The 23,803-nt window shown below is 34.5% G+C and overlaps 1 protein-coding gene and 1 long non-coding RNA gene across 14 annotated transcripts in view; one reads left to right on the forward strand and one right to left on the reverse strand.

The window, feature by feature from the left end:
- Positions 1–16,233, forward strand: part of LOC107195740 — a 38,412-nt gene extending 22,179 nt beyond the window's left edge. Inside the window, exon 4 of the long non-coding RNA XR_001516965.2 lies at positions 15,695–16,233. This is a non-coding gene — a long non-coding RNA (uncharacterized LOC107195740). The remainder of the gene's footprint in view (positions 1–15,694) is intronic.
- Positions 1–23,803, reverse strand: part of CAPRIN2 (caprin family member 2) — a 39,563-nt gene that overhangs the window by 8,664 nt on the left and 7,096 nt on the right. For 12 of the 13 annotated variants that reach the window (XM_006912752.3, XM_015590029.2, XM_025047341.1 and 9 more), the window contains exons 4-14: positions 19,324–19,410; positions 15,306–15,544; positions 14,000–14,082; positions 11,842–12,009; positions 10,830–10,873; positions 9,210–9,887; positions 6,856–6,978; positions 5,464–5,545; positions 4,320–4,375; positions 1,796–1,900; positions 371–517 (exon numbers count right to left, since the gene is read on the reverse strand). In XM_006912752.3, the coding sequence (XP_006912814.2) occupies positions 371–517; positions 1,796–1,900; positions 4,320–4,375; positions 5,464–5,545; positions 6,856–6,978; positions 9,210–9,887; positions 10,830–10,873; positions 11,842–12,009; positions 14,000–14,082; positions 15,306–15,544; positions 19,324–19,410 (1,812 nt within the window). The remainder of the gene's footprint in view (positions 1–370; positions 518–1,795; positions 1,901–4,319; positions 4,376–5,463; positions 5,546–6,855; positions 6,979–9,209; positions 9,888–10,829; positions 10,874–11,841; positions 12,010–13,999; positions 14,083–15,305; positions 15,545–19,323; positions 19,411–23,803) is intronic. The other variant, XM_025047340.1, reaches the window with a different exon arrangement.

Here is a 23,803-nt window from a genome sequence, read left to right on the forward strand (position 1 = left end):
TGTCTTGCATGTCTGGTTGTTGACAGTATGGAACATCACTAGTGTGGTATTAGTTATGGTTAGTAGTATTAAGCTGTTCATAGAAAATTGTTTCTCATTTAATAGGGGTCCTCAGCTTTGTCTGCTACTAATTTTCAGAGAAGCTAAAATGCTCTGATAAAATATCCATTCAAAATTCTTGAGGCTTTGGATTTAATACTCTCCTACCACCACCATTATTTCCATTGGACAAATGTAAATTCTACCAGCGCAAACAAGGGTAATATAAAAGGCAAATTTTTCCCACAGTACTTAATAACAGATATAAGAGAAACAATGGCTTTTTAACCGGAATAATGAACTGCAATCATCATTCACATTTCATACTCACGGTCTGCATGGCTTGAAAAGGTGCTGCGTTAATAGTTACTGAACTACTACTTGCTGGAGGTGACTGGAAGCCCTGGTCAGAGCCCTTTGGCATGGGAGGATTTGGAGAAGCTAGTGAAGACGGTTGCTTGCTTGGGGGAACTGCTGCCTGGGGAGGAGAAATGCAGCATCAGCCCATCACCTACCGTATGACAAGCAGTTAACTTACACTAAACCCCAGACTAGCAAAAGTCAGCAAGTTCTATAGGATGACATTTGGACACAGGAATGCAAAAGAATAGCTTTTGCTTACAATTTCAAATCTCAATTGCTGAGGATGCACACTAGCATTTGCTTTACACAGCTTGCTGACTAAGTGAAAGAGTCTTACTAATAATCAGTCTAACAGATGAGAGACTGAACTTTTTATGAGTATCTAGTCTTTTTCAAAGCCTGAAGTGGTATTTTCCATTAGGTTAAGAACCTAATATCATTTCAAATTTATATACCAGAATTAGGCTCAAGAAAAACCTTGGGTTAGTTGCTTAATCAGTGTTAATTTTTCCCTATTTTAAAATCTTATTAGTGGATTTCTAAGTCAGCTGTCTAAAAAAAGAGAACCAAACTTGATCTAATTTCAATAATCCTTATTTAATAAGCAAGTCCTTGCTTTAACAGATTATAACTCCAAAGGCTTAAGAAGATACCAAAATTCAGTCCCAATCAGATCATGAAGCAGAGCTGTGACTCACTTGGTAATAAATATTTCCTCTTCTCAAAACAGGGAGCCAAGTAATTTCCATTTAGACCAAGTAAATACCATAAAAACTAATGCTCATCTATATTTTCTTATATTCTATAAGGAATACATATTCTTGTATAATAGTTAACCAAAATAAAGTAAAACCTAAGAGTTGCTATATTAATCCCAAAAATCGTTCTATCTTGCTATATCTTTCTCAAGAATTTGCTCAAACTTAGCGAAAACTATCACTTTAGAATTGAAAGCACAAATACAGTAAAATACTTCTGACAAAATTAGTCAAAAAAAAAAAGACTGTAGATCATTCCAATTGAGTAAGTGCTAACAGTAACACTATAACATTATTGAGACTTCACAGTTATGAATAAAAAGATTATTCTCCTAAGGATTCATAAAGTGATAAACATGACCTAATTTTACCTAGAACTTTTCATCTTTTTTGACATTAGCAATTTTGACATATTTATTGTATCTGATAAAGCGATACAATATTAAATCTATTTATATATCAAAGTCACAATAAAGTTACTTAAGTTCCAGGATCATGATATCTACAGAAGGCAATACATCAGTAAAGTATAAATGTTAAATCATTCAACTGATCATGCCTGTAATTCATAAAATAAGCTGATTCTGCTATTCTTTAAGACAGAAAAGAAATTAAGACAATTGGTCTTTGATTACCTCAGGAGTCTCTGAGGTCATAAAGTCTGTTTCAGATCCTGATGAAGCCTGGTCAGTAGTAACCAAGCAAGCATTTGAGCTACAAGTAACTGGAGAAGCAGCAGCCTACACAGGAAGATATAAAACATTGTAAAAGGCACATTATTTCTTGGGCCCTGGGCTTTCTAATTATGTTACTCTTGAGCACTCACTAGTGACAAACACTATGCTAAACATTTTACTGCATATATTAACATATTTAATTCTAACAATAACCCGTGAGATAGGTACAAATGTCCCCATTTATTAACAATCTGGCAGAAGCAAAGAAAGGTTAAGTAATTTACCCAAGACCATATTAAAATTAAGTGGCAGAGTTGAGATTCAAACCCAAGCAGTCAACTACATTGCCTTTCCAGGCCTGGTCACCAAAGCTACACATCTAATCCCATCTTCACTTATCCAGATTCTTGGCCCTGGAAACCTGAGGCTAGACTGTCAACCTGGCACTCCATAGCAGTTCACTGGAAGATGAACTCAGGGCACACTTAACACTCCAGGCACAGCTCTGCCAGGGATCATGGTAACTATGCTTTTACTCTGAGCGCTCCAAGTGTCTTAAAGAGGTAGGCAGAAGTCTAAACAGAAAGGAAAAGCTCTATATAAATCACAATGGTACCAAAATTCTAACAAAAAATTAAAACTAATAATATTTATAAAATAAAAACTGGGAGAAAGCACAGTAGAACTAATGCTGTGACAACTATAACCAATTAAAAACCAACAGAGTGGCTAGGAATTCTACGATATAACAGGTGTTAGCTATAAGAGAGAGACCCATAAAAATCTAACAATCACAAGATCTAAAGTGTCAGTGAATCCACTCCTTTTATCTAAATGCTTTGATGTGGTTCTCAGAAGCCCAAGTAATAAAATGGGTGAATTGGAAACTAATTAATAGTAACCAAATATCAGACCAGTTATGGTTATGGTTCAGTGAACTTCTCAAAGGAATCATCATGATATACCACTTCTTGGGCAAGAGATGGGGACCATGTTTCAAAAAGGTTTTCTGAAAAAAATTTTTGACATCCTTTAGAACATTTTATATAACTAAACAGGTATAATTTAGATCTGACCAAGATACTAGAACTATTATGAGATTGGAGCATTTCTAAAACTAGGCCTTTCTTCTGGCCTCCTCATTAAAATAATGAGACAAACGCCCAAAATAAGTAGGACTGGCTATTGTGGGGACATAAATAATTTCTCCAGCCACAGAAAGATTCACAGATGCTAAGTTAAGGCAACTCAGGCCACTTGATAGTTAAACTTTAAAATATTTAAATTTTAGTTAAAAGGTTCACTTAACAAAAAAAAAAAGACATTCTTTACATTAGTATTTATTTAGAAATTATGGCAATTCTTGATTCCAAATGACTACTTTTTAAGTAGACCAGCTGAAGGTAGTTTTAAGTTATTGGTGAGTACACATGATGTGGGAGACAAATGGTTCCAAAAAATGGATGTGCAAATTCACCCAGGGAGCTTATTAAAAATACAGTTAACTAGATAACATCCCTGGTAATTCTGATCCAATAGGTTTAAGGTGTTACCTAGGAGTATGTATTTTTATTAAAAAGTGATTCTGATGCAGCCATCCCATAGGCCTGCCCCTGAGAACCACTAAAATAGATCAATGGCTTTTCAAAAAATGTTTAACTTTTCAATTAAAAGCCTCAGCTAGAACTCCACTAGCTAGAACAGATAAAATGGAACTCTTTAGTTACAGCAGTGAGTGGGGTGAGCGCCCTTGTTCAGCAAATTTGAAAACTGAGCCACACCTTATCAAACTAAATATAAACCACTTTAAACAAATGGTATTTACTCGGAAGTTTTTGGAAGGTAAGGCAACAACTGTTGAACCACCTGGTCATCATATTCAGCCTACTGTCAAAACAGTTACTGTCAAGAAAAATGTTATAAGGCTTTCAGAGGGATCCTGAGGGGAAAATAAATTTAAAGTAATAACCAGAAAACTAGAGAGCCTTGAACTTACTATTGATGGAAATGCAATGTGGCATTTAGAGATCTCAGTGATCTGGTCTCTTTATATCTCTAAGTGTGTCCTGTGAAAATTAGTTCCTCAGAATGTAACTACTATTGGGAGGGGAGGGGGAGCTGGCTAACAATGGGTTAAGTAAAATTAGTTTCTATCTTTAGACTCCTTACTACATTGATAGACCAAATGACTGAGGTAAGCTCAATAGCAAAGAGTCCCAGACAAGGTACCTCTGAATTCTTCAGGTTTGCTCTTTTCTTACTCAAGATGACTAGCCGCCTCTATTATAATAGATGTCTTCCCCATGGTCATTAGGGAATCTTTTGAAGACTAGTTGTACTTAATCTAAAAAACTAGACATTTGGAACATTTTCAATAACTTAGGTATAGCAGAATCATTGAGTCTGATCATTCTTACCAAAGCAAGGGTTTCTTCTCTGAATAGCAAAGAAGAGTAAATGAAAAATTAATTGGAGAAGTTACCTGTAATGTCTCTTGAAGAAAATCACTTTGACTGGATAGATTTTGTTCTGTAGATGCTGCATAGAGTGAAATCAACAATAAACCAATGAAGGAAAGGTTTATGCATAATAACTGGATGGAAACTAAAGTTTATACTTTATTAAAAAAAAAAAAAGTAGTAGCTGGAAGCACTAGGTCTAAAGTCCATCATGAACTTCGTATTAGAGCTCTAAAGTGTCAGAGGACTGCAGAATAGGATATCAGTTCCAGCTGTGATACATAATGATGTTTTAAGGTTAAATGAGCAAAAGCAGTATTTAAAGGCTCCCAAAAGAACAGAAATAGGACTTTTAAAAACAACTGGTAATAGTAATCTAGAACATAAAATTTGAGCTATCATGAATAGCAATTAACTAATACACCTTATTTTCAAGTTTCAAAGTAAATTTTAGCCAGGTCATCTGTCTCTTCAGTATTTTTTCCTCATTGATCATGTATATTAGTATATTTTTCAATTACACAGTTCAGTTGGTTTCTTAATGTCTATAGCTTTTGTTAATTATTCTTACTTCACTCAGGAATTACTGTATAATCTTCTAGTGTATACTGCTTACTACAGCTGGACTACAGCTTTGATTATGTCACCCCTGCCCCTGAGATAAAGTAGCACAGAGCAAGGAGCCTAAAGTTTGAAGTATCAGGCTAGATTCAAATCTAGGCTTGATCATTAGTTATTATGTTACTCAGAGTACTAAGTATCACTGAGGTAATTTTACTCATAGTTAGGATCCAAAAGCCTCAACATTAGATTTATAGAGTCAAAAGGACTCAAGCTAATTCTAGTCAGAATTCACTCCAAGAACATAAAAAAATAAAAAAAAATAAAAAAAATAAAATGCAGAAACAGCTATTGCGCATTTCCATTCATCCATCTGGAGACTTTCTCTAAAATGCAAACAGGTCAGTTAAGCACACTAATATCCTAATGGTAACTTACCCATATATAACTCTGATAACATATGGCTACACATAGAATAAATTAACACATAGACATTGTTTAACCCTTAAGTTACCTAGGGTTACAAATAAAAGATATCTTATTTGTAAAAGAAATTATTGCTAGACCGACAGCTATCTGTTCCAAGTCTTAAGAATGATTACATACCTACTGGGCTACCTGGAGTAGCTGAAGGCGGCTGTGACGATGGAATTGCACTTGAAGGTTTGTCAAAATCCAGAATAGATTCCTAAAGCCAAGATTTTAAATAATGTAGAAACAAAGATTTTTCATTTAAAAGCTGTTACCATTAAATTATTCATGATTCTGTCCATAGCTTATTAGTGATAGGAATCTAGCTAATAACTATCCCAAGAGGTTAATAACTTAGTCTTTATAGGAACAGAAATTAAGAGTTAAAAAATAAAGTAATTGTCAAATGTTACGTTGTCTCAAGTGTTAAGACTATAATAGTAATTCCAAGACCCAACCTGGAAAAGGAAACTCCTGACTTGAGGTCTTAAGCATTAACCTTAATGTGGACTGAACCCTCATTTTTATTATACCTCACTAATGAAAGGGTCTAATTACTTTATCTCAACCACTAAACTAGTTCATGCTGTAACATTTTGGTGATGCGAAGCCACTCTCTTCCTCCACCCATCATGGTTCTTTCAGAAATGTTTCCAATATCTTGAGTACTTAAGCTATAGACTTCTAGTGATCATCTTAGTTCTTTTATTTGTCTTCAACTAATCTGAAGGGGTAAGCAATTCCCTCATTTTACAAATAATCAGAGGGTTGGAGGCTAAATACCTTGCCATACATTATACAGCTCGTAAATGGTAAAAGTGGGATTTAAACGTGGGTCTAATTCCAAAGCTCAAGATCTCTTTACCACACAAAAATTTCTTATTTGTCTACCTCATCCCTCAATAATATCACACTATTCTGAAATTCTGTAAGAGGCTATATGGCACAATTTAACATTTAATTATTGACAACGCAAGTTCACAATTTTGAACAACTACAATATAAACTTTTTTTTTTTTTTTTTTACACCTACAGTATCTAGTCTTCCTAGGTGGTCTCCCATCCAAGTACTAACCTGCTTAGCTTCCAAGATCAGATGAGATCAGGCTCATTCAGGGGGCATGGCCATAGACTATAATATAAATTTCTTAAAGGTGATGAATGTCTAATGATTTTCCATGCACAAAGGCACCTACCAGAATACCAAGCATAGAGTAGGTTCTCATAATCCGAGTGGAAACTACTGATGACCTGTAGCAGTATTATTTGAGCACTTTAAGCTTTTTACATGTTTAATTCATTTTATTACAACAAACAGGAATAAGAACTATTTCTCATTTTTCAAAAGAAATGAAGGCAGAGAGTTAAGTAACTTGCCTAAACAATTAGAGCTAGAAACTGGCAGAGCCAGGATTCTTATTCTGAACACCAGAATCTATGCTCTTAACAACTTCATTAAAATGCTTCAGATCAGAAGCCAGAAGCCCCATGAATATCAGTTAAGATTCATTTAATAATGACTCATACTTGCATAAAGTTACAAGTTCCTTGAATCTGGGTCATCAAATCCTGCAGTTTTTCTTTCCTCAATACTGGATCCTTTGGAAGGGTAGAGGAAGAACCTACAGGCTGATGCATAGGCTTAGGCACCTACAAGATAAACCCATTAAGAGTAAAATTCAAATTCAATAGCCAGTTCGGGAAACTTAGCTATTCACTACCTCTTAATGAAATCAAAACTCAAACAAAGTTCATTTATCAGATTTATCTCAGGTAAAAAATTTCCACATAAATGCATTTTTTCTAAATAATTTAATCAAACTTTAAACACTTTTTTCCCTTTCAGAACAACTTTCATGGAAATCTTTCTAAAACATCCTCTTTTTTTAAGGGATCCAGAATAACAGGGCTTCTTTGATAGGAAGTTCCTTCATTACAGACAGCCGTTGCCACATGTCCTCTAGGATAAGATGGTACTGACTCTAAGACACACCAATGACATTTTTCCCCTATGGAAAAATTACTACTACCACATGAAATATACATCCCATTTTTAAGATCTGTCTGATTTCAGAAACATTAAGATGTAAAAATATATATGTATACATCCTACAATTGAGGAGATACGCTATTATATTTTGTTATAAGTAAGTATATTTTGAGGGACTATTGGTGTTTATAAGGTGGTTAGCCCTCGTGCTAAACTGCTTCAGACTGCTGCACTCCCTGAACGTTTATAGTTACACCTTACGGCTATCAGCGTGCCTCTCCCTACCAGCTCTCTTCACCTTTTAATTCATCTGGAAGTCACACAGCTAAGTTTATCAAAAGTGTCATATAAAATAAGAGTTAATAGACTCTACATGAATACATAAAAGGCTCTTTTAGTAGAAAAGTATGAGCTTTAGTGATTAACCTAGTCTTTTGATGTTGAACTCCATTTTGCCCTTGACTATACTTATTCATGTTCTAGACAACTGAGATTGCAAGACAAAGACAAATACTGTATTATAAAAAGAAGTGTTATAATACAAAAAACCTTGCAACTTCAATATAATGCTGTCTGTTCCATAAAAGCAATTTAAATATGAGTTCTGACTTTTCTAACTAAGCACCCCAGATTTTAAACTATTCAACAAATGGCATGACATGATAAAAGCTTGGCATTGCTACACCTAGGAGAATTTTAAATTTGTTTTTTTTTTAGACAGCTTTACAGAGGTATAAAATCAGGTTTTTAAATGTTTCTCAAAATAGTTGACATATTATTATGACTGTTGTGTGGTATCTAGTTAATGAAATAAAGCTATCAATCTTCTATGGAGTCACAAAGAAGCTAAAATATTAGCATTTGAAGAAAAGAGGAAGAAAGGAAAGCAAAAAAAGACAAGAAACTCTAAAATTCTCTTCCCCTAAGATAGACTGAGGTAAGAGTAATTTACTTATAAAATGCAATGCTTTGATGTCCCCAAGCAAAATGTTTTTGGCACTGTAAGAAGACCAAGGTTTATCAGAAAACCTTTAGCTAAAATGACATGGAAGTGCAAGGAACACTACTAGAGATGGAGAACACTGGGAGGATAGAAAGTTCCTATTTCTTAGCAAACAAAGTGGTTAACAAGTTTGCATTTAAATAGTGGCAAATAAAGTATAATTTAACAAAAAGCAACACTGACTAACATTGTATCCAAGGATTATTCATTATCAACCTTGTCCTCCTGAAATAGGTTAATTATCATTAACAGAATGAGGCTTTATATTTGAACTAAATCTCATACTCCAAAACCTAATCCAGAATAATTAATGCCTATAGTTTCCATCCCCAGAAAATTATTTTGGAGCAGAAATGGAGAACTAATTCAGATCCTTTCCCCAAAACTGGAATATCAGCAACCACCATTTCTCCTTCAAAGAACACAGGCTAATCTTAGTGACTACAAATGAGTGAAAAAGCAGCAAGAGAATACAGAAAAATATAACTTTTGTCCGAAAAAGTCGCCCATCTTCCAGGTGGAAGAAAACAAGTGAAATATAGTATAACAAGTCTCCCACCCTGTGACATGCATGTACATTTCTCACTTGTTCACATTGTGATCTTGTCTCAGCTACCCACTACTTTGATGTCATATCATTAAAGTTTTGGCATTAGAACAGTATTTCTGATTGTAGAAATTTCATTTCAGGTTAGCCTCAAAAGTCAGACTAGGTCTACTTCCAATTTTTAAGGGAAACCAATAAATTACGCATTAAAGAGTTAAGTGAAATACTGTATACAATTATTTACATGTGTTTTATTATTTTTAAAGAAAACAAAAAGTTATTACCACAACTCCTTATTTATGCCTACATTGACAGAAGCAGACCGATACAGATCAACTCACATCTTTGGGTTCTGTATTAAACTTCCTGGGCAAGAGATGGTCATTTGGTATGAGGCTTGCTGCAGCTACCCCCCAAGACTTTGGAGAAATCTGTGATTGTGGTGTTAAAGGGTGTTTTTGATTCTCGACAGTGTTTTCCCAGGATTTAGGAGTCTCTGGCTGTCTCGAATCCTGCTCTTCACACATGGGAGAGGTCCATGACTTGGTGATGTCCTGCTCCTTCTGCAGAGAAGGTACCCAAGACTTTGAAGTTTGCTTCTTCGGATCCTGTTCCTTCTGTTGCTGAACTGGCCAAGGCTTTGGTGTCTCCTGCTTCTTCTGTTCCTCTTGAATGTATCCTGCTTTGGATTTAGGAGTTTCTTGCTTCCACTGGCTAGAAGTTGGCTTGGGTTTAGAGACGTCCTGCTTCTTCTGCTCTTCCTGCAGAGCAGACCTGAGTTTTGGAATCTCTTGTTTCCTCTGTTCTAAGGAAACTGCAGGCTTTGCTAGCTCCTGGTGCTTAACAGAAGACTCCCATGACTTGAAGGGTTCCTGTTTCTTCTCCTCGCCATCTGGTTCAGTAAGCATATCCCAACATTTGGGGAGATTTGGTTTTCTAGCATAATCCGCTTCCCAAGATTGCTCTTCCTCTTGTTTGCTTGAATAATCTACTTCTGTCATGTACCGTCTATTAAGAAACTAGACCAGAGGAAAAAAAAATGTGCTTGAGTCATAAAATTTGTGAAAGCCCTTGAGGGAAATACTGAACTCTATTCATATTACTATGTCCGCTGGTCTGAGCTATCATGCTAATACTAAACTTCTGTCCTTATCCTACTTGAAAAGACTCTTACTTTGTTGTCCATTCCTTTTCCCTCAATTAACAGAAATATAAACTTTGTTACTTCAAAAGTAGCAATCTGTATTTGACTGGCAGAGGCAGAATAACCTTAATAAGAGCCTGAGTCAAGCAAACGTAGCACCACGAAATACAGTTCTTAGCAGTCTTAGCTGAGTCAAATACAGACTGCTAGTTTTGAAATATTAAAGTTTGTATTTCTGACTACCCACCTGACTCCCTTAAACATTAAGGCAGAGGATAGTTCAACTTCACAAAGTTACACCGTTCAACCTTAAGCCTATATTTCCTAATTACTAGCCTTTTCTTTATTTCTATTATATGTCATACTGTGATATTGCCTCTTCCATTCTTTTCAGCTCCTATGAATTTCAATGCCACCTCAGAAAGAGAACAAATACCCTGTTCTATTATTAATGTGAGTAAATTTTGGAGAGAGCAAAATCCTACCCATCTTTAAATTCTAACACAAGGGCCAAAAACCAGAATAACAGCTAACATGAGCAGTTATTGTGGCCAGGCCGAATTTTAAGTAATTTAGAAGTTCACTCCTTTAATCCTCATAGTAACTACATAGGGCATCATTATTACCCCATCTCATGTACGAGGACAACAGACATAGATAGCTGGGCTAGATATCTTGCCCAAACTCACCAAGCCAATACGCTGAACAGCCAGGATTCAAGTTTAAGCAGTCAAGCTCCAGAGCATCAACTCTCAACCATAACACTAAACAAAAGTCTCAGAAACCAAAATCAGTAAGTTACCTTTCAGTACCTTACCTCTTGTGGTTGTATCTCTGGCTGTGCAAGTTCCATAAGAGACCCTGGAAAGACAAAAGGCATACTGAATAAATACTAGGCGAACTATAAGTTTTCAGACAGATTACAACTATAATTCATTCTGGCAACATATTTTCAGAAGCTAGTAGTTCTCCTCATACAAGACACTTTTATAAAGTAAAGTTGCAGTTAAAAATTGATCTCTGATAGAAAATAAGACTATCTCTTCTTACCCACAAACACAGTTTCTTTCAAGTTGGAATTATAGCTCCAATCCCATGGGGTAAGAATTAGTCATCTCAGCTTGAAATACGGCCCTTAAAGGCCTCCTACACACCAGTTTAAGGTTGGGAGGAGGGTAAGAAAGTGAAGATACTGGACTTAGTATTAAAAACTATGAGGAAATGAACAAGAGAAATGACTTGAATCTTGCTAGTGGCTACAAGAACCCTGTCTGGACTACCCCCTTATTTATTTCTTAAATAAATCCAGCCTCAACAAACAAAAGCAAAAGTGCCATTTACTCACAGTATTTATTCCCCAATATTTACTGGAAATATTTATTTTGGCACTTTTTTCCTGAATAAATTATTCTATTATTTTAAATTATATTATTCTTTAACATGCTAACCTTAAGTTATTCTTGTTCTACTACAGTACTGGATTCTACTATAACTTACATGTGAACAACAATTTTAAATGGAATTATCCTAACCGTTTAACAAAGAGATTCATTCAAACTCCATAAATGCCTCATTTTTACAGTACTCTTACATCAAAGTATAACCTAATGTTTCTATTAAGGTTCACCTTTAATAGAAGGTGAACCTTGGTAATAAAGCCTAGAGGAGTTTTCTAAACCTAGGCTTAACCTGCAGCAAGTAAAGATTTCCATGCATGTAGGAACTAACAAATTTAAATAAGGCAATCATTTTTTCACAGTGATTTGACGTATTTGGGGTAAGTGTTAAAAATGCAACCACTATAAAGAATTTCAGAGATCACAACAAACCTGACTCTTTGACAGATTCAGTCTTCAATAATTGTTTCTTCTTCTCTGATTTTATTAGCATTTCTTCTTCCAATGATAAATCTTTTTCCTTAGCATTTTTTGGAACAGGGATACTTTCAAAATAGCCTGAGTTCAGCAATTTAGACAATAGGTCTTTCATATGCTTGTCTAAGAAAGAGTGATTAAGATTTAGTTATCACATATCCTAACAGTTCATGGAAAATTATTTGGCACAGAAATCCTAATATAATTTTATTCTAATTATAGTATGTCATTATAACATTCTACATTATAGAGGATTCAAAGAACTGGTTAATACCATGAAAAGTAAATATGCAGCCCATGTTTATGTCATGCTGAATCAATATAAATTTTAAAGATTAGAATTCCAAAGTTAAGCAAATCTCTTAAGTTTCTCTGGGCCTCCATTCGAAAAATAACTAAAAAATCAGAGACCCTAATCAAAGACTCTAATATGTTACAAAAGCACACATTATTCCCTAAGCTGAAAGTAATTTCTCCCATCTGCTCCCAAGACATCACTACTAGCAACTACTTTATCTTCCCCAAGTAATTAAAACCTTAGAGAAGTAAAAGTTCCCCAAACATAAAGATTGGAAAACTCTACCCTGGACAAACTCTAAAGGATGTTTAAACTACAAAACTCCATGATTAAGACTTTACTCTTGAGTTATTCTTTATGTTACTCCTAGCACATCATCCTTTGATGATCAAGAAAAATCTTAAAATGATGTTAAAGTCACTGTAACATAAATAGGTCTAAAGTCTATTTCATTTTAATATCCACTAAAATGTTAATTCCCAAATAAAGCAGAGTTCTCATACTTAATTTAGATCTATTATTCCTTTCATAGGAGTACCATGACATAGATTTTGTCTTTTTTTAAGAAAGTCAGTTTTGGGGTATAATTTACAAACAATAAAATTCACCCTTTTTAAGTGTACAGTATAGCTGTGTAACTTCTGGTGTTGCTTCCACCAGAACAATGATACAGAACATTTTCATCAACTCAAAAAGTTCTCTCATGCCCCTTTCGTAATCAATCCCCTCCCCTCGCAGCAACCACTGACCTGTTATCACTCTAGTTATGTCTTTTCTAGAATTTCATATAATTGGAATTATACTATATGTACTCATTTTGTCTGGCTTCTTTCACTCATCATAATCATTTTGAGATTAATCCATGTTGTTGTATGTACGCATACTTCATTTCTTTTTTTTATTGCTCAGTAGATTCCACTGTATGGATATACCACATCTGGGCTGTGTTCCATTTGGGGATATTATGAATAAAGCTGGTATGAACATTCATGTACAAATACTTATGCAAACATATGTTTTCAATTCTCTTGGATACTAGAAGTATAATTGCTTGGTCATATAGTAAGTGTACATTTAATTTTATAAGAAACTGCCAAATTATTTTCCAAAATATTTGTATTATTTTGCATTCTAATCAAGAAATAAATTTCTGTGATTTAAACTTGAAAGGACTTAGAAATTTTGAGATAGTTATACATACGTAGATTTTTTTTTAAAAAAAGTAGTAATCATTATTAACAAAAATGTTTCCTAGCTTCGAGTTTCATTATCCTAAACTGGTACGCAAAACTATGTACTTTCATATCTGGCCATTTCTACTTGGTCCTTTGGCCAAAGTCTATTTAGGAAGCCAAAAGAACTTTCTCTCCAGCTCATTTACAGATCAATAGACAACAATGCTTCAACAGAATATGAAGCCAAACCACTTACATTTCTTAGGCAGATCTTGTAGCTAAGCCTTCATATTAGCAATATGTGTATTTAAGAGTCTTAAATGGAACAGGTACTAATATTTGGAATAGAGAACTGAACACTTAAATGGTCAAGCTAGTGTTGAAGCTTAGCACTAGTCCTTAGCACTTGTTCCTAAATCATAGTGCCCTTCAGCTTCAAAACTCTCCCTAGGTTCCATTTTAATGAGTGCAATTATACAACAGAACTAAAGAAAGAAAGAGATCATTCTCCCGAAGAGTACAGTACTGTCAGGCATATCAGTTCTGATGGACTGACACAGTTTTGGCCTTCGATATCATTCTAAACTTCTAGACATAAAGTTTAGTATTTACTGCACAAGCCCAGAGTAGAAAAACTCACATGTTGTTCCTACCACTGCTTTGTCACTACCTTCCAAAAGGTCCCAAAAGTACAAGGATGACTGCTCCATCTGGTCTTCAACACTGACAAGGAAAAGCAGCAGCAGAACAAAGTGGCTTTAGAGGTACATATAATATATATACACGGAGCAGTACAATTTATACACTATAACCCATCAACAGTCAAGACATTCAACGTTAATTTTGTTTTTTTATGCTTTGGAAATGAAAACCTGAAATTTTATAAAAAAATTAACTGTCCACGTATGGATTTCAATTGTAAGCATTTTCCCTTAAAACAACAAATATAAAGATTTTACCATAAATGGCTATTAAGGAATAGTCCAAAAAGAGTTTAAAGCTGTCATGCAGTATTATTCACTATCAGGTATATGTCCTAGGTGAAAGACAGTGGAACAAAAACATTAAGTGCTGCATTGGACTTTAAAGAGAGCAGCTTATTATTCTAATTATGTTTCACTTACATTTCGCATATTAAAATAATATCAGCTATATTCCATGAATCTACCAAAGTGAAGTAGAGAAGACACCAAATAGGTAATGATGGATTAGACTATCAGAATGATAATTAAAAACATAGATATTAAGAGTTTTATTAGGTTTCTTCCTGATACAAGGTTGATTTCTAACAGTTAAAATCTAACTGCTTTAGCATGGTTAACAGACACGACGTTGGAACAACCTATATTTAACAAAGCAAAAGCTTAGAGATCTGCTCATTAGCTGATTTATTCTATCAAAGCAAAAACAGCAAATGGATAATCAGGGGAAAAACTAAATAGCCTTGATTTGCTAGTTTTGTATTTTATATTAACAGATCTTTTTCTCAGTATTTAGTCGCAGCACAAGAAGAGCACCAAATAATTTGCACTTTGAAATTTTAATGAAATGGGCCAAGTCCAACTTTATGTACCTCCTCTTAAGTACAGCAGTAATAAGAAAGCAAAGACTCTCAGGTAATACCACAGCCTGAGATAATTACAAAAAAAAATTTAAGAATCACATAATCAGTATTATGGTTAATACTTGTACAACTAGGTTAAAACTTGATGATCAAGACACTATTTTTTAAATCGGTGTTACAGTAAAGAAGTATGTTAATGAGGTCCTCAAATTCACTTTCCTCCTAGATAGTCTAGCAATCCTGTCAGAGTCTAGGCTGGCCAACGTCTCCCATGTTGAATCAAATTAATGTTTTCTTAATTACTAAATAAATATATATAACTAAAAGAGCTAGACTAAAGTGTTATGTGTTCTATTTCAGGAAAACATTTTCATTAGCTTACCTCAGACTTTCATTTCTTTCAGGGCAGGTCAGTTTTGAAAATTTAATGAGGTAGTCAAGTTCTTTTAAAGGCAAAAACACTGCACCATTCAAGCCTTCTTTCAAGTCTTTCTGCACATGTTCTTGTGTCAAGTTCTGTAATACATACTGAACTTGAAGTATAGTGCGAAGCTTTTTCTTCTCAGCCTCAAGTTTTAGCATGTGCTCCCTTCTCTGCGCCTTCTTCTGAGCTTTAAGTAGCTGTTAAAACAAACGGTAATTCAGGTTGACAACTCCCCACCACCCCATACTAGAAATTCCAAGAGTTGAGGGTAGATGATGAATCCCATATATATGTATAACACTGAATGTAAAACTGACAAATCCATTTAATCCTGTTTCCTTTTTCAGCTAAAGAAGTCACTGAGTAACAAACTGGTTTGTCTTGGGTAACCAGAGCCAAAGGAGTCCAAATATCTGACTCCCAACTCCAGGCTGTATCTAATACGTCTAATATCACCATGATGAGAAGAAGCAAAGTACCCATCACTGATATGCATATTAATCCCAAGGTATTACTTCTCCAACATATGTATATTGAGCCTTTTTAGAACATCTATTTTATGGAAAATGCTTCAGTATAGTTTTGGGGGTTCTTTAAATCTCATGATCCAGAGCAAGAATAAACTAAAATGGTCAGTTTTCAACAAACTAAAGAAGACTAGCTAAAGCATAAAGAATTGAACACCTAACAGAAATAAAATGTCTTACAAATGTAATGCCAAGAAACAACCACAGCAAACAGGTTTGTTTCAAAAGTAAAATTAAGAGATATTTTCATAATTGTATTTCAGTCTGGACTGAACTGTATCTTCCAATGTATAGCTGAGAAAACACATGGAAAAGTAGTGGAACATAAATTTTTCCTCAAATAAACATATGTGTGTGCATCCTGAGCAGCCCTGAGTCTACTCTAAAGCTCAGAACTACAATACATTAAAAGTCTAACATAATAATACATCGTCCCAGAAGGGGCTTCCCATCGAAAAATAATAAGTACTATCTATTTTGGCTAAGAAACCTAAAAGGTCTTTTCTTCCCATAGTTGTTTTTCTGATTGTAATATTTCCATCATATTGGATATTTCCCAAGGTATGAAGATAAAGAGAAAAAAATCTAAAAGAAGATTTTTCCTATAGATGGGTTAAAATACTTTGATATAGCATCAGTATTTAAAATTCTACAAAAGAAATGTGTATGCTCATAAATCCTAATAAAGATTGGGAGGTGAAAAAACTCAGGAAAAAGATCTATTACAGCATTATTAACTCCCCTCTAGGGGGTATGAAAGCAACTTCATAAATTTTACTTGTGGTCCTACCAGCAATGAGACAATGACTTAAGATAAAATTTTGAGAACAAGAAATGGACTGGTGGGGGTGGTTCTATAAGCAAGGATATTTTCTTCAGGATGGCAATGGCTCAGAAAAGCTTTTCTGAGACCTCAGTATAGACTTACAACAATGAACACTTATCAAAACTATAGGATTCTGTTTCTGCTTGAGAAGAGGAAAGAGTATAGAGGTGGCACTTCTAGCTATCCAAGACAATGGGATTCTCTTGGACACAGTTTTATGTTATATGGAAAGGCAATTGATGCTGAGGGCATCTTCAAGATTGTATCACATGATTACCACAGATCTCTCTCTAGCCACCTCCCAAGGTTGGATTAGGTGTTCTTATGGGCTCATGCCACCCTGAACTTCTACTGTCAAAGTATCTATTACAATAAATGATTTTCTTTTTATTTATCTGCACCTCCCCCTTAGACCTCAACTCCATGATGACAGGGGCTATATCTCTGTTGTTCACTAATATATCATTAGTGTCCAGCACAGAGCCTGACACATGACAGGACCTCAAATGTTTGCTGAATCAATAAAATGTCAAGTTAGAAAACATGTTGTCTCTTAGATCATAACCAGACGTTATGAAAACCATTGACAACCATTTATCCTTATTTATGTGGAAACTAAGAAGTCATGTTACATTTGCTTTTCTTCTTCAAGTTGAGGACTGTTTTGGAAAGAAGGAGAAGATATGATGTATAAACCACTATCAACCAATAGTATTGAATAATAAAATTTATTTTCTGAACCATGACATAGAATGATAAATCTCCACCAAGGAAAGAGGTCATATTATGAAGACAAAGAGAGGTGTGGCTGGGCTGAACAGGAAGGTTACCAAATTCAGTTTAAAAAGAAGAAAATGTTTTATAACCTGCAAAACTGGCTATCATAGAAGAGGTTTGACAAAAGAAGGGCTTTTGGGGTCTTGATTCATTAAGGCACACTCCAAAGTACTTTAGCACCTCACCTAAAGTAAAAGGAAATCTACAGTACAAGTAAGGAGAAATAATCTTACAGACAATAACACAATTTGGTGGGTTAAGAGCTACCTCTAGATGATAGAAGTGGAAGGACAAGTAGATAGACAGCACGTCTATGGTATAAAGTAAACAAGACAGTTTTTAAGAGTGGAAAGTAGTCAGGGTCCTACCTTCACTCTACCACTTACTGGCTACATGACTTTGAAGAAGTTCTTTTTGCTCTGAGCCTCAGATTCTTTATCTGAAAAATGGGGCTATTTATACCCACTTCCTAGATTGCTATAAAAATCAAATGGACTTTCATAGGTGCCAGGCACATGGAAAGTATTTTTTTTTAAGATTTATTTCTAAAATGAAGAAAAAAATCATATATTGAAAAAATAAACATCTGAATGGAAAACTAAAATTCGATAGGGTAACTCTGAGTGAAAATTATTTAAGTATTATAAAAGTATAATTCCAACCACCCGAACAGAAGGAATATATGAAAGATCTTTTTATAGTAAAATGGACCAAAACTTAACACATTGTGGGGTGGAGAATCAATCGTACAAGAAAAAAAGAATGACTTAAAAATATTATCTCTAAAATAGCCTAGAAATATTTAATAACAGGAATTAACAGAAAGTACTAAAATTCAGTGATAAGTGAACATGAGTTAAAATATGCTATGGCTGACCAAAAAGAGCCAATATCATCTCAGATTTGCATTAACAAAAAGTATCCAGAAAACAGAAAGTGGTGGCTCCATACCAGACTATCTTAGATTTATGCCCTACCTTTAAGAGTTAATTAAGGCAGACATCCACAAGAGAGCAACTCAGGACTGAATTACAAGGATCAACATAGTGGATATCTTCAGCCTAGAAATGATGCTTTGGCTTTTTTTTTTTTTTTGGCGAGGGGTCGGGGTGCGATACAGGACAAGGGTGATGCTAGAGAAATGGATAATTTCGCACAAGAAAAAAATATCCAAAAAATAGAAGGAACTGTTATATGAGACATGCTCCCTCCCCCAGAAATGAATTTATTAAAAAATTCCCTCAATTTTTAGAACATGATTGTTAAAGGACCTTCTAAGATTCTAAAACAGGGAAGAATACTTCATTAATGAATGCTTAAGACTTCATATTAATTACTAAGTGTCAGATAAAAGTTTGAATTGCCAGCATGGAAAACCTAACAAGCAGTGTGACCAGACTAACTCCAACTTGAATCATAAATTTTCCTGGTAATAACTAGCATGGCCTCAAAAAGAGTCTATCAATTGTGTTTCCTAGTATGTTAAATAATGCTAAACTTACAAGCCTATAGCATATAAATTTATAGGCCTATATTTTAAAATATCTTGAATAAATATATCGGTAAAAATAGTTTTTATTCCCTTCTCAGTGATTTCTATAATTCCATAGTGAAATAATACACATAGATAACTAATACTTTATTCACAATGTCTCATATTCAGATACTATTTGTGTTTTCTTGAGGCTCCAGAAATCTGAAAACGCTAGTTCTGGAGTAGCTATCCTCAATAAAATATTTGCAGGATTTAGATAGGTAATAATCAAACACCGTTATTAGACACTGATATTTTCTTAAAGAACAGTGGTTAAACTCATTTCAGGAAAAGCTAAGAAAACATACTCACATCTTGGCTTAGTCCCGAAAATGTTTTCTGAAGCTCCTTGGCAAATTCTAAGTTATGTAGCACTTCTTCATATTTCTCTACTGCTTCCTACCAAATAGGATAAGAAAACATAGCTTCTGTAAACTTCCAAGTACAAATATGTCAAAATAAGTTTCCCTCAAAAACAGAGGAGATTTAAGACTTCATTCTAAGAGCAGAGAGGCCTGTGGGTTTTAAGAGCCCTGAGCAAATAGGATTTCTGTCAATATTCGTTTACTACTCACATATATTACACAAGTAGTGAAATGAGAATTACACAGATGAATAAGCAACTTCAATTTATTTATACCTAGTAGAAAAGACTTATAAACAATTACCTATAACGGACAAGATTAAGTAAGATTATAACATAAATATTGTATATTTAAAGGGGCAATTTTTTTTTAAGATTTCACGGGAAACAAAGTTAATTAGAGAAGTGGGTTTTTTATGGGACCTAAACTAACGCAAATCTATATGGAAGAACAAAGGGCAAATACGAAACAGAACAAGGTGGAGAATGTGTTTAACCAGATAGACATATTACAAAACCTCCATAATTAAAACAGTATAATATTCCATTTCTAGATATATATCCAAAAGAAATGAAAATATTATGTCCACGTGTGCAAATTTATATAGCAGTATTATTCATTACAGCCCAAAATAAAAACAATCTAAATATCCAGCAACTAATGGATAAAAAAATGTATAATTAAAGAAATACTAGTCAGCCATAAAAAGAAATGACTTACTGATACTTGCTATAACACAGATGACCTCAAAAACATAATGCTAAGTCAAATAAGCCAGATGCAAAGACTTTATTTTATATAAAATATCCAGAAAAGACAAGGTTATAGAGATAGAAAGCAAATAAGAGCACAAAAGGGAACTTGGAGGGGTTCTAAAACTGGATTGTCGCGATAGTTGCATAACTCCACTAATTCACTGCAACTCATTGAATTCTACACTTACGATGAGTTAATTTTCAGATATGTATATAATATCTGTTTTAAAAAATAGTCTGATAATACTATGTCTTTACAAATGTACAGAGCAATAGGAACCCCTACGTACTAACAGTATTAGTCTAAATTGATCCAATAATTTTGAAAAACAGTTTGACATTTTTACCTATAAAGTTCACTATGATACATATATATCCTGAAAAAATCTTGCACCTGTGTCTCAATAACACATATCAAAGTGCTCAAAGTAAATTACCAAAAAATAATAGCAAGCAACTCAAACATCCACCTACTGACAGGCTACTCCTGAGTAGAGAAAAGCAAATGAAATATAGCTACTTGCATCAATATAAAAATCCTAAGCATGAGTGAAAAAGGCAAACTGCAGAATATATAGTATGATAGATAACATTTATTATAAGGTACAAAAAGGCAACTCTAACAGATTTAGGGGCAACAAACAAGTGCAATTAAAATAAAAGCAAGGAAACGACAGGCGGGGGATGGGGGGCTCAGGATCAGGTTACAGGAGAGAAAAAGTATGGGAGGGAGCTTCAGTGGTGTTGGTAACTACCAGTTGTGTAGAGTAATAGGTTCTGATGCTTGCTTTATTATACACTGTAACTTATACGCAACATTTTTTTTGGAACATATATTTCATGATAAAAAGGTAGAGAGGCCTTCCAACTACAGAAGCAAGAATGCACAAGTGCCATAACCATAGTACAGTAAGTCCTCACTCAACATCTAAAAGTTCTTGGAAACTGCAACTTTAAGTGAAACAACATATAATAAAACCAATTTTACCATAGGCTAATTGATAAACAAGAGTTAAGTTCCTACAGCATATTTCTGATCACAAAAACATCACCAAACTTCTAAATAAAGACCCCAAACACTTCTAATATTAAACATTGAAATAAATGTGAGATATAAATACACTTAAGAAAGATCAATAAAAACAAGTAAGATCATTATTTTCCAACCATTCAGTTCAAGGTCAAGGTGGCTAGAGCCTCTTTCATGAGCAGCTCAGGGCGCCAGGGTTCCTACCAACCCTGGACAGGACACCCTTCCATCACAGGGCACACTCACACACACTGACACTCGGACTGGGTCCATGTGGACACACCAGTTCACCTCAGTGTGCACATCTTGCAATGTGGGAGGAAACCAGAGTACCAGAGAAAACCCACACAGACATGGAGATAACATGTGAACTCCACACAGACAGTGACCCCTGGCTGGGAATTAATTTTTTTTTTCTCATCAACGTTATAACAAAACAACACTGAACAAAACAACATTATTTGAAGACCTGCTGTATTCAGTCTTCAGAGAGCTGTAAAACTCTGTAGACCAAATTTCTCTATGTTCCAGACCTGGATCTTAAATACTTACTATATATCAGCCCTTAATGTTTCACAGACACATTGAGATCAGTGGTCCAAAATTAAGTTCTGTATCCCACCCTCCCAAAACCTGCTTCACCCCAGTGTTTCCAAGCCCAAGAAATGGTTTTGCCATCTATCCAACTGTTCAAGCCAGAAACCTGGAAACCACTCGGCTCTTCCCTCTACTCCTACATCCAGTTACCAAGCTGTTGATTTAACCTCTCAAATTCTGCTTCTTTACTCAAACCCCTCTGCCACTACCTAAGTACCAGCCCCCATAATCTCTGACCTAGACTATAGCCAACCCTCACCTAGTTTCCTTACATCCACACTTACCATCTCCAAAACATTCTTCGCACAAAAATGTGATTTTTTTAAACTACACATCTGTAGTTATTCCCTTCTTAAAACATATCTATATCATTTCTGATGCCCTTAGGAAAAAGTAGTCTTTATAAAGATTTGCATAATGTGTCCTTCCCCATTCGGCTTCGTCACTCCATCCATACTGGCCTTCTTTCCACTTTCTCAGAAAGGCTCTTTGTAAAAAACATTCTTTTCCCTTTTCAGGGCCTTTACACATACTAGCATCTGCCTAGCCTGCTCTTCTTCTTTCTCCACTTTAACTGGCTAAGTCCTATTCAATTTTTAGGTCTTAACTAAAGCACTTCCTTCTCAAAGAAGCTGTCCTCAACTCTCCAGACGAGGTTAGAGTCCTCATCACAATCGGTTATCATTCTGTACTACACCTTAACGTCCATCATATTCGTATTTGCTTATTTCCTGCCTCTCTTCCCCATCACATAATATCCATGAGGACAATGACCACATTTGTCCCTTAGGTATTTATTATAACCCCGGCATTAAGCACGGCACCTCCCAGAGTAGGTACTTAATATATTTTTGTTGCATGAATAAAAGGTAGTTCAGAACATGATCTTAGAGAGCCTCAAATATGCTAAAGATTCTGAATAGAAATTAAAACTTTTGAACGGAATCATATGCTGAGATTTCTGTTTCAAGAAAAGAACACTTGGGCGGGGGCGGGGGGTAGGACTAGTGAATTAGAAAAGAAGATCTTCAAGACAAGGAGCTTAATTAGGAAGCTTATGTAACACAGGTGGCTTGCACTGACTAGGCCAATAGCAGTGGGACTGAAAAGGAGAAAATATGTGGTGACAGAAAGAAATCTAACTATGGGCAGTGAACATACAATGCAACATATATATGACTTACTGTTCAACTGTACACTTGAAAATTACTGGATTTCGTTAACCAATGTCACAATAAATAAATACATAAAAACATTTATAAAAGTTAAAAATAAATAATAAAAGAGAAAAGATTTCATATTATTTAATGAGTTTAGCATTATGGGTCAGAATTTAGCAACAAGGGTTGGGCACCAAATTCTAATTCTTTTACAATAAAAACTTCAGTGGAATCAAAAGTTTGAGCATTCTCTTGAATCTTAGGTTCTCCATTTCGAATCCAGATAAGAACCAACACAGATATTAAAATTACAAAATAGAACTCTGAAAAACATCATTAAGACATTCTTCTTACTATTTAAAAAGAGAAATCTAGATTTACGTTTGCGATTTTATTGATATCTTATGTCTAGAGCTTAGTCTTGACACGTTACTTAAGAGTTACTAAAAAAGGTTACAATAGCCATGCAGATCATAGGAAGCTATATTTACAATATTTCAAACGTCTGTTAGGTTAAGAATTACAACCTGAAATTACAAAATTTCTAGTCAAAAATATTAAAAATACAGTATCAAACCTAAAGTATATAGTTAGAGCATTGGTTAAAGGAAAACTCCTAGCCTTAAATACATGTCAGTGGGGAAAAAAGAAAACATAAAGTAAGCACTCAACTCAAAGTTAGAAAATGAAGCAAATAAACCAAAGAAAAGCAAGAGAATAAAATAAATCCAAAGCTAGCTTAAATTTAAAAAAAAAAAACAACAAAAAAAAACACTAACTTAAGAGTAAAATGAGGAAATACAATCACACAAAAATGGAAACAGAAAGTAATACTGAAAGACTTTTATAAAAAATTACTTTGCCGCAAATAAATTTTTAAAACTA

The sequence above is a fragment of the Pteropus alecto genome, unplaced genomic scaffold (assembly GCF_000325575.1).
Source record: "Pteropus alecto unplaced genomic scaffold, ASM32557v1 scaffold103, whole genome shotgun sequence".
In the NCBI taxonomy this organism is placed as follows: Eukaryota; Metazoa; Chordata; class Mammalia; order Chiroptera; family Pteropodidae; genus Pteropus; species Pteropus alecto.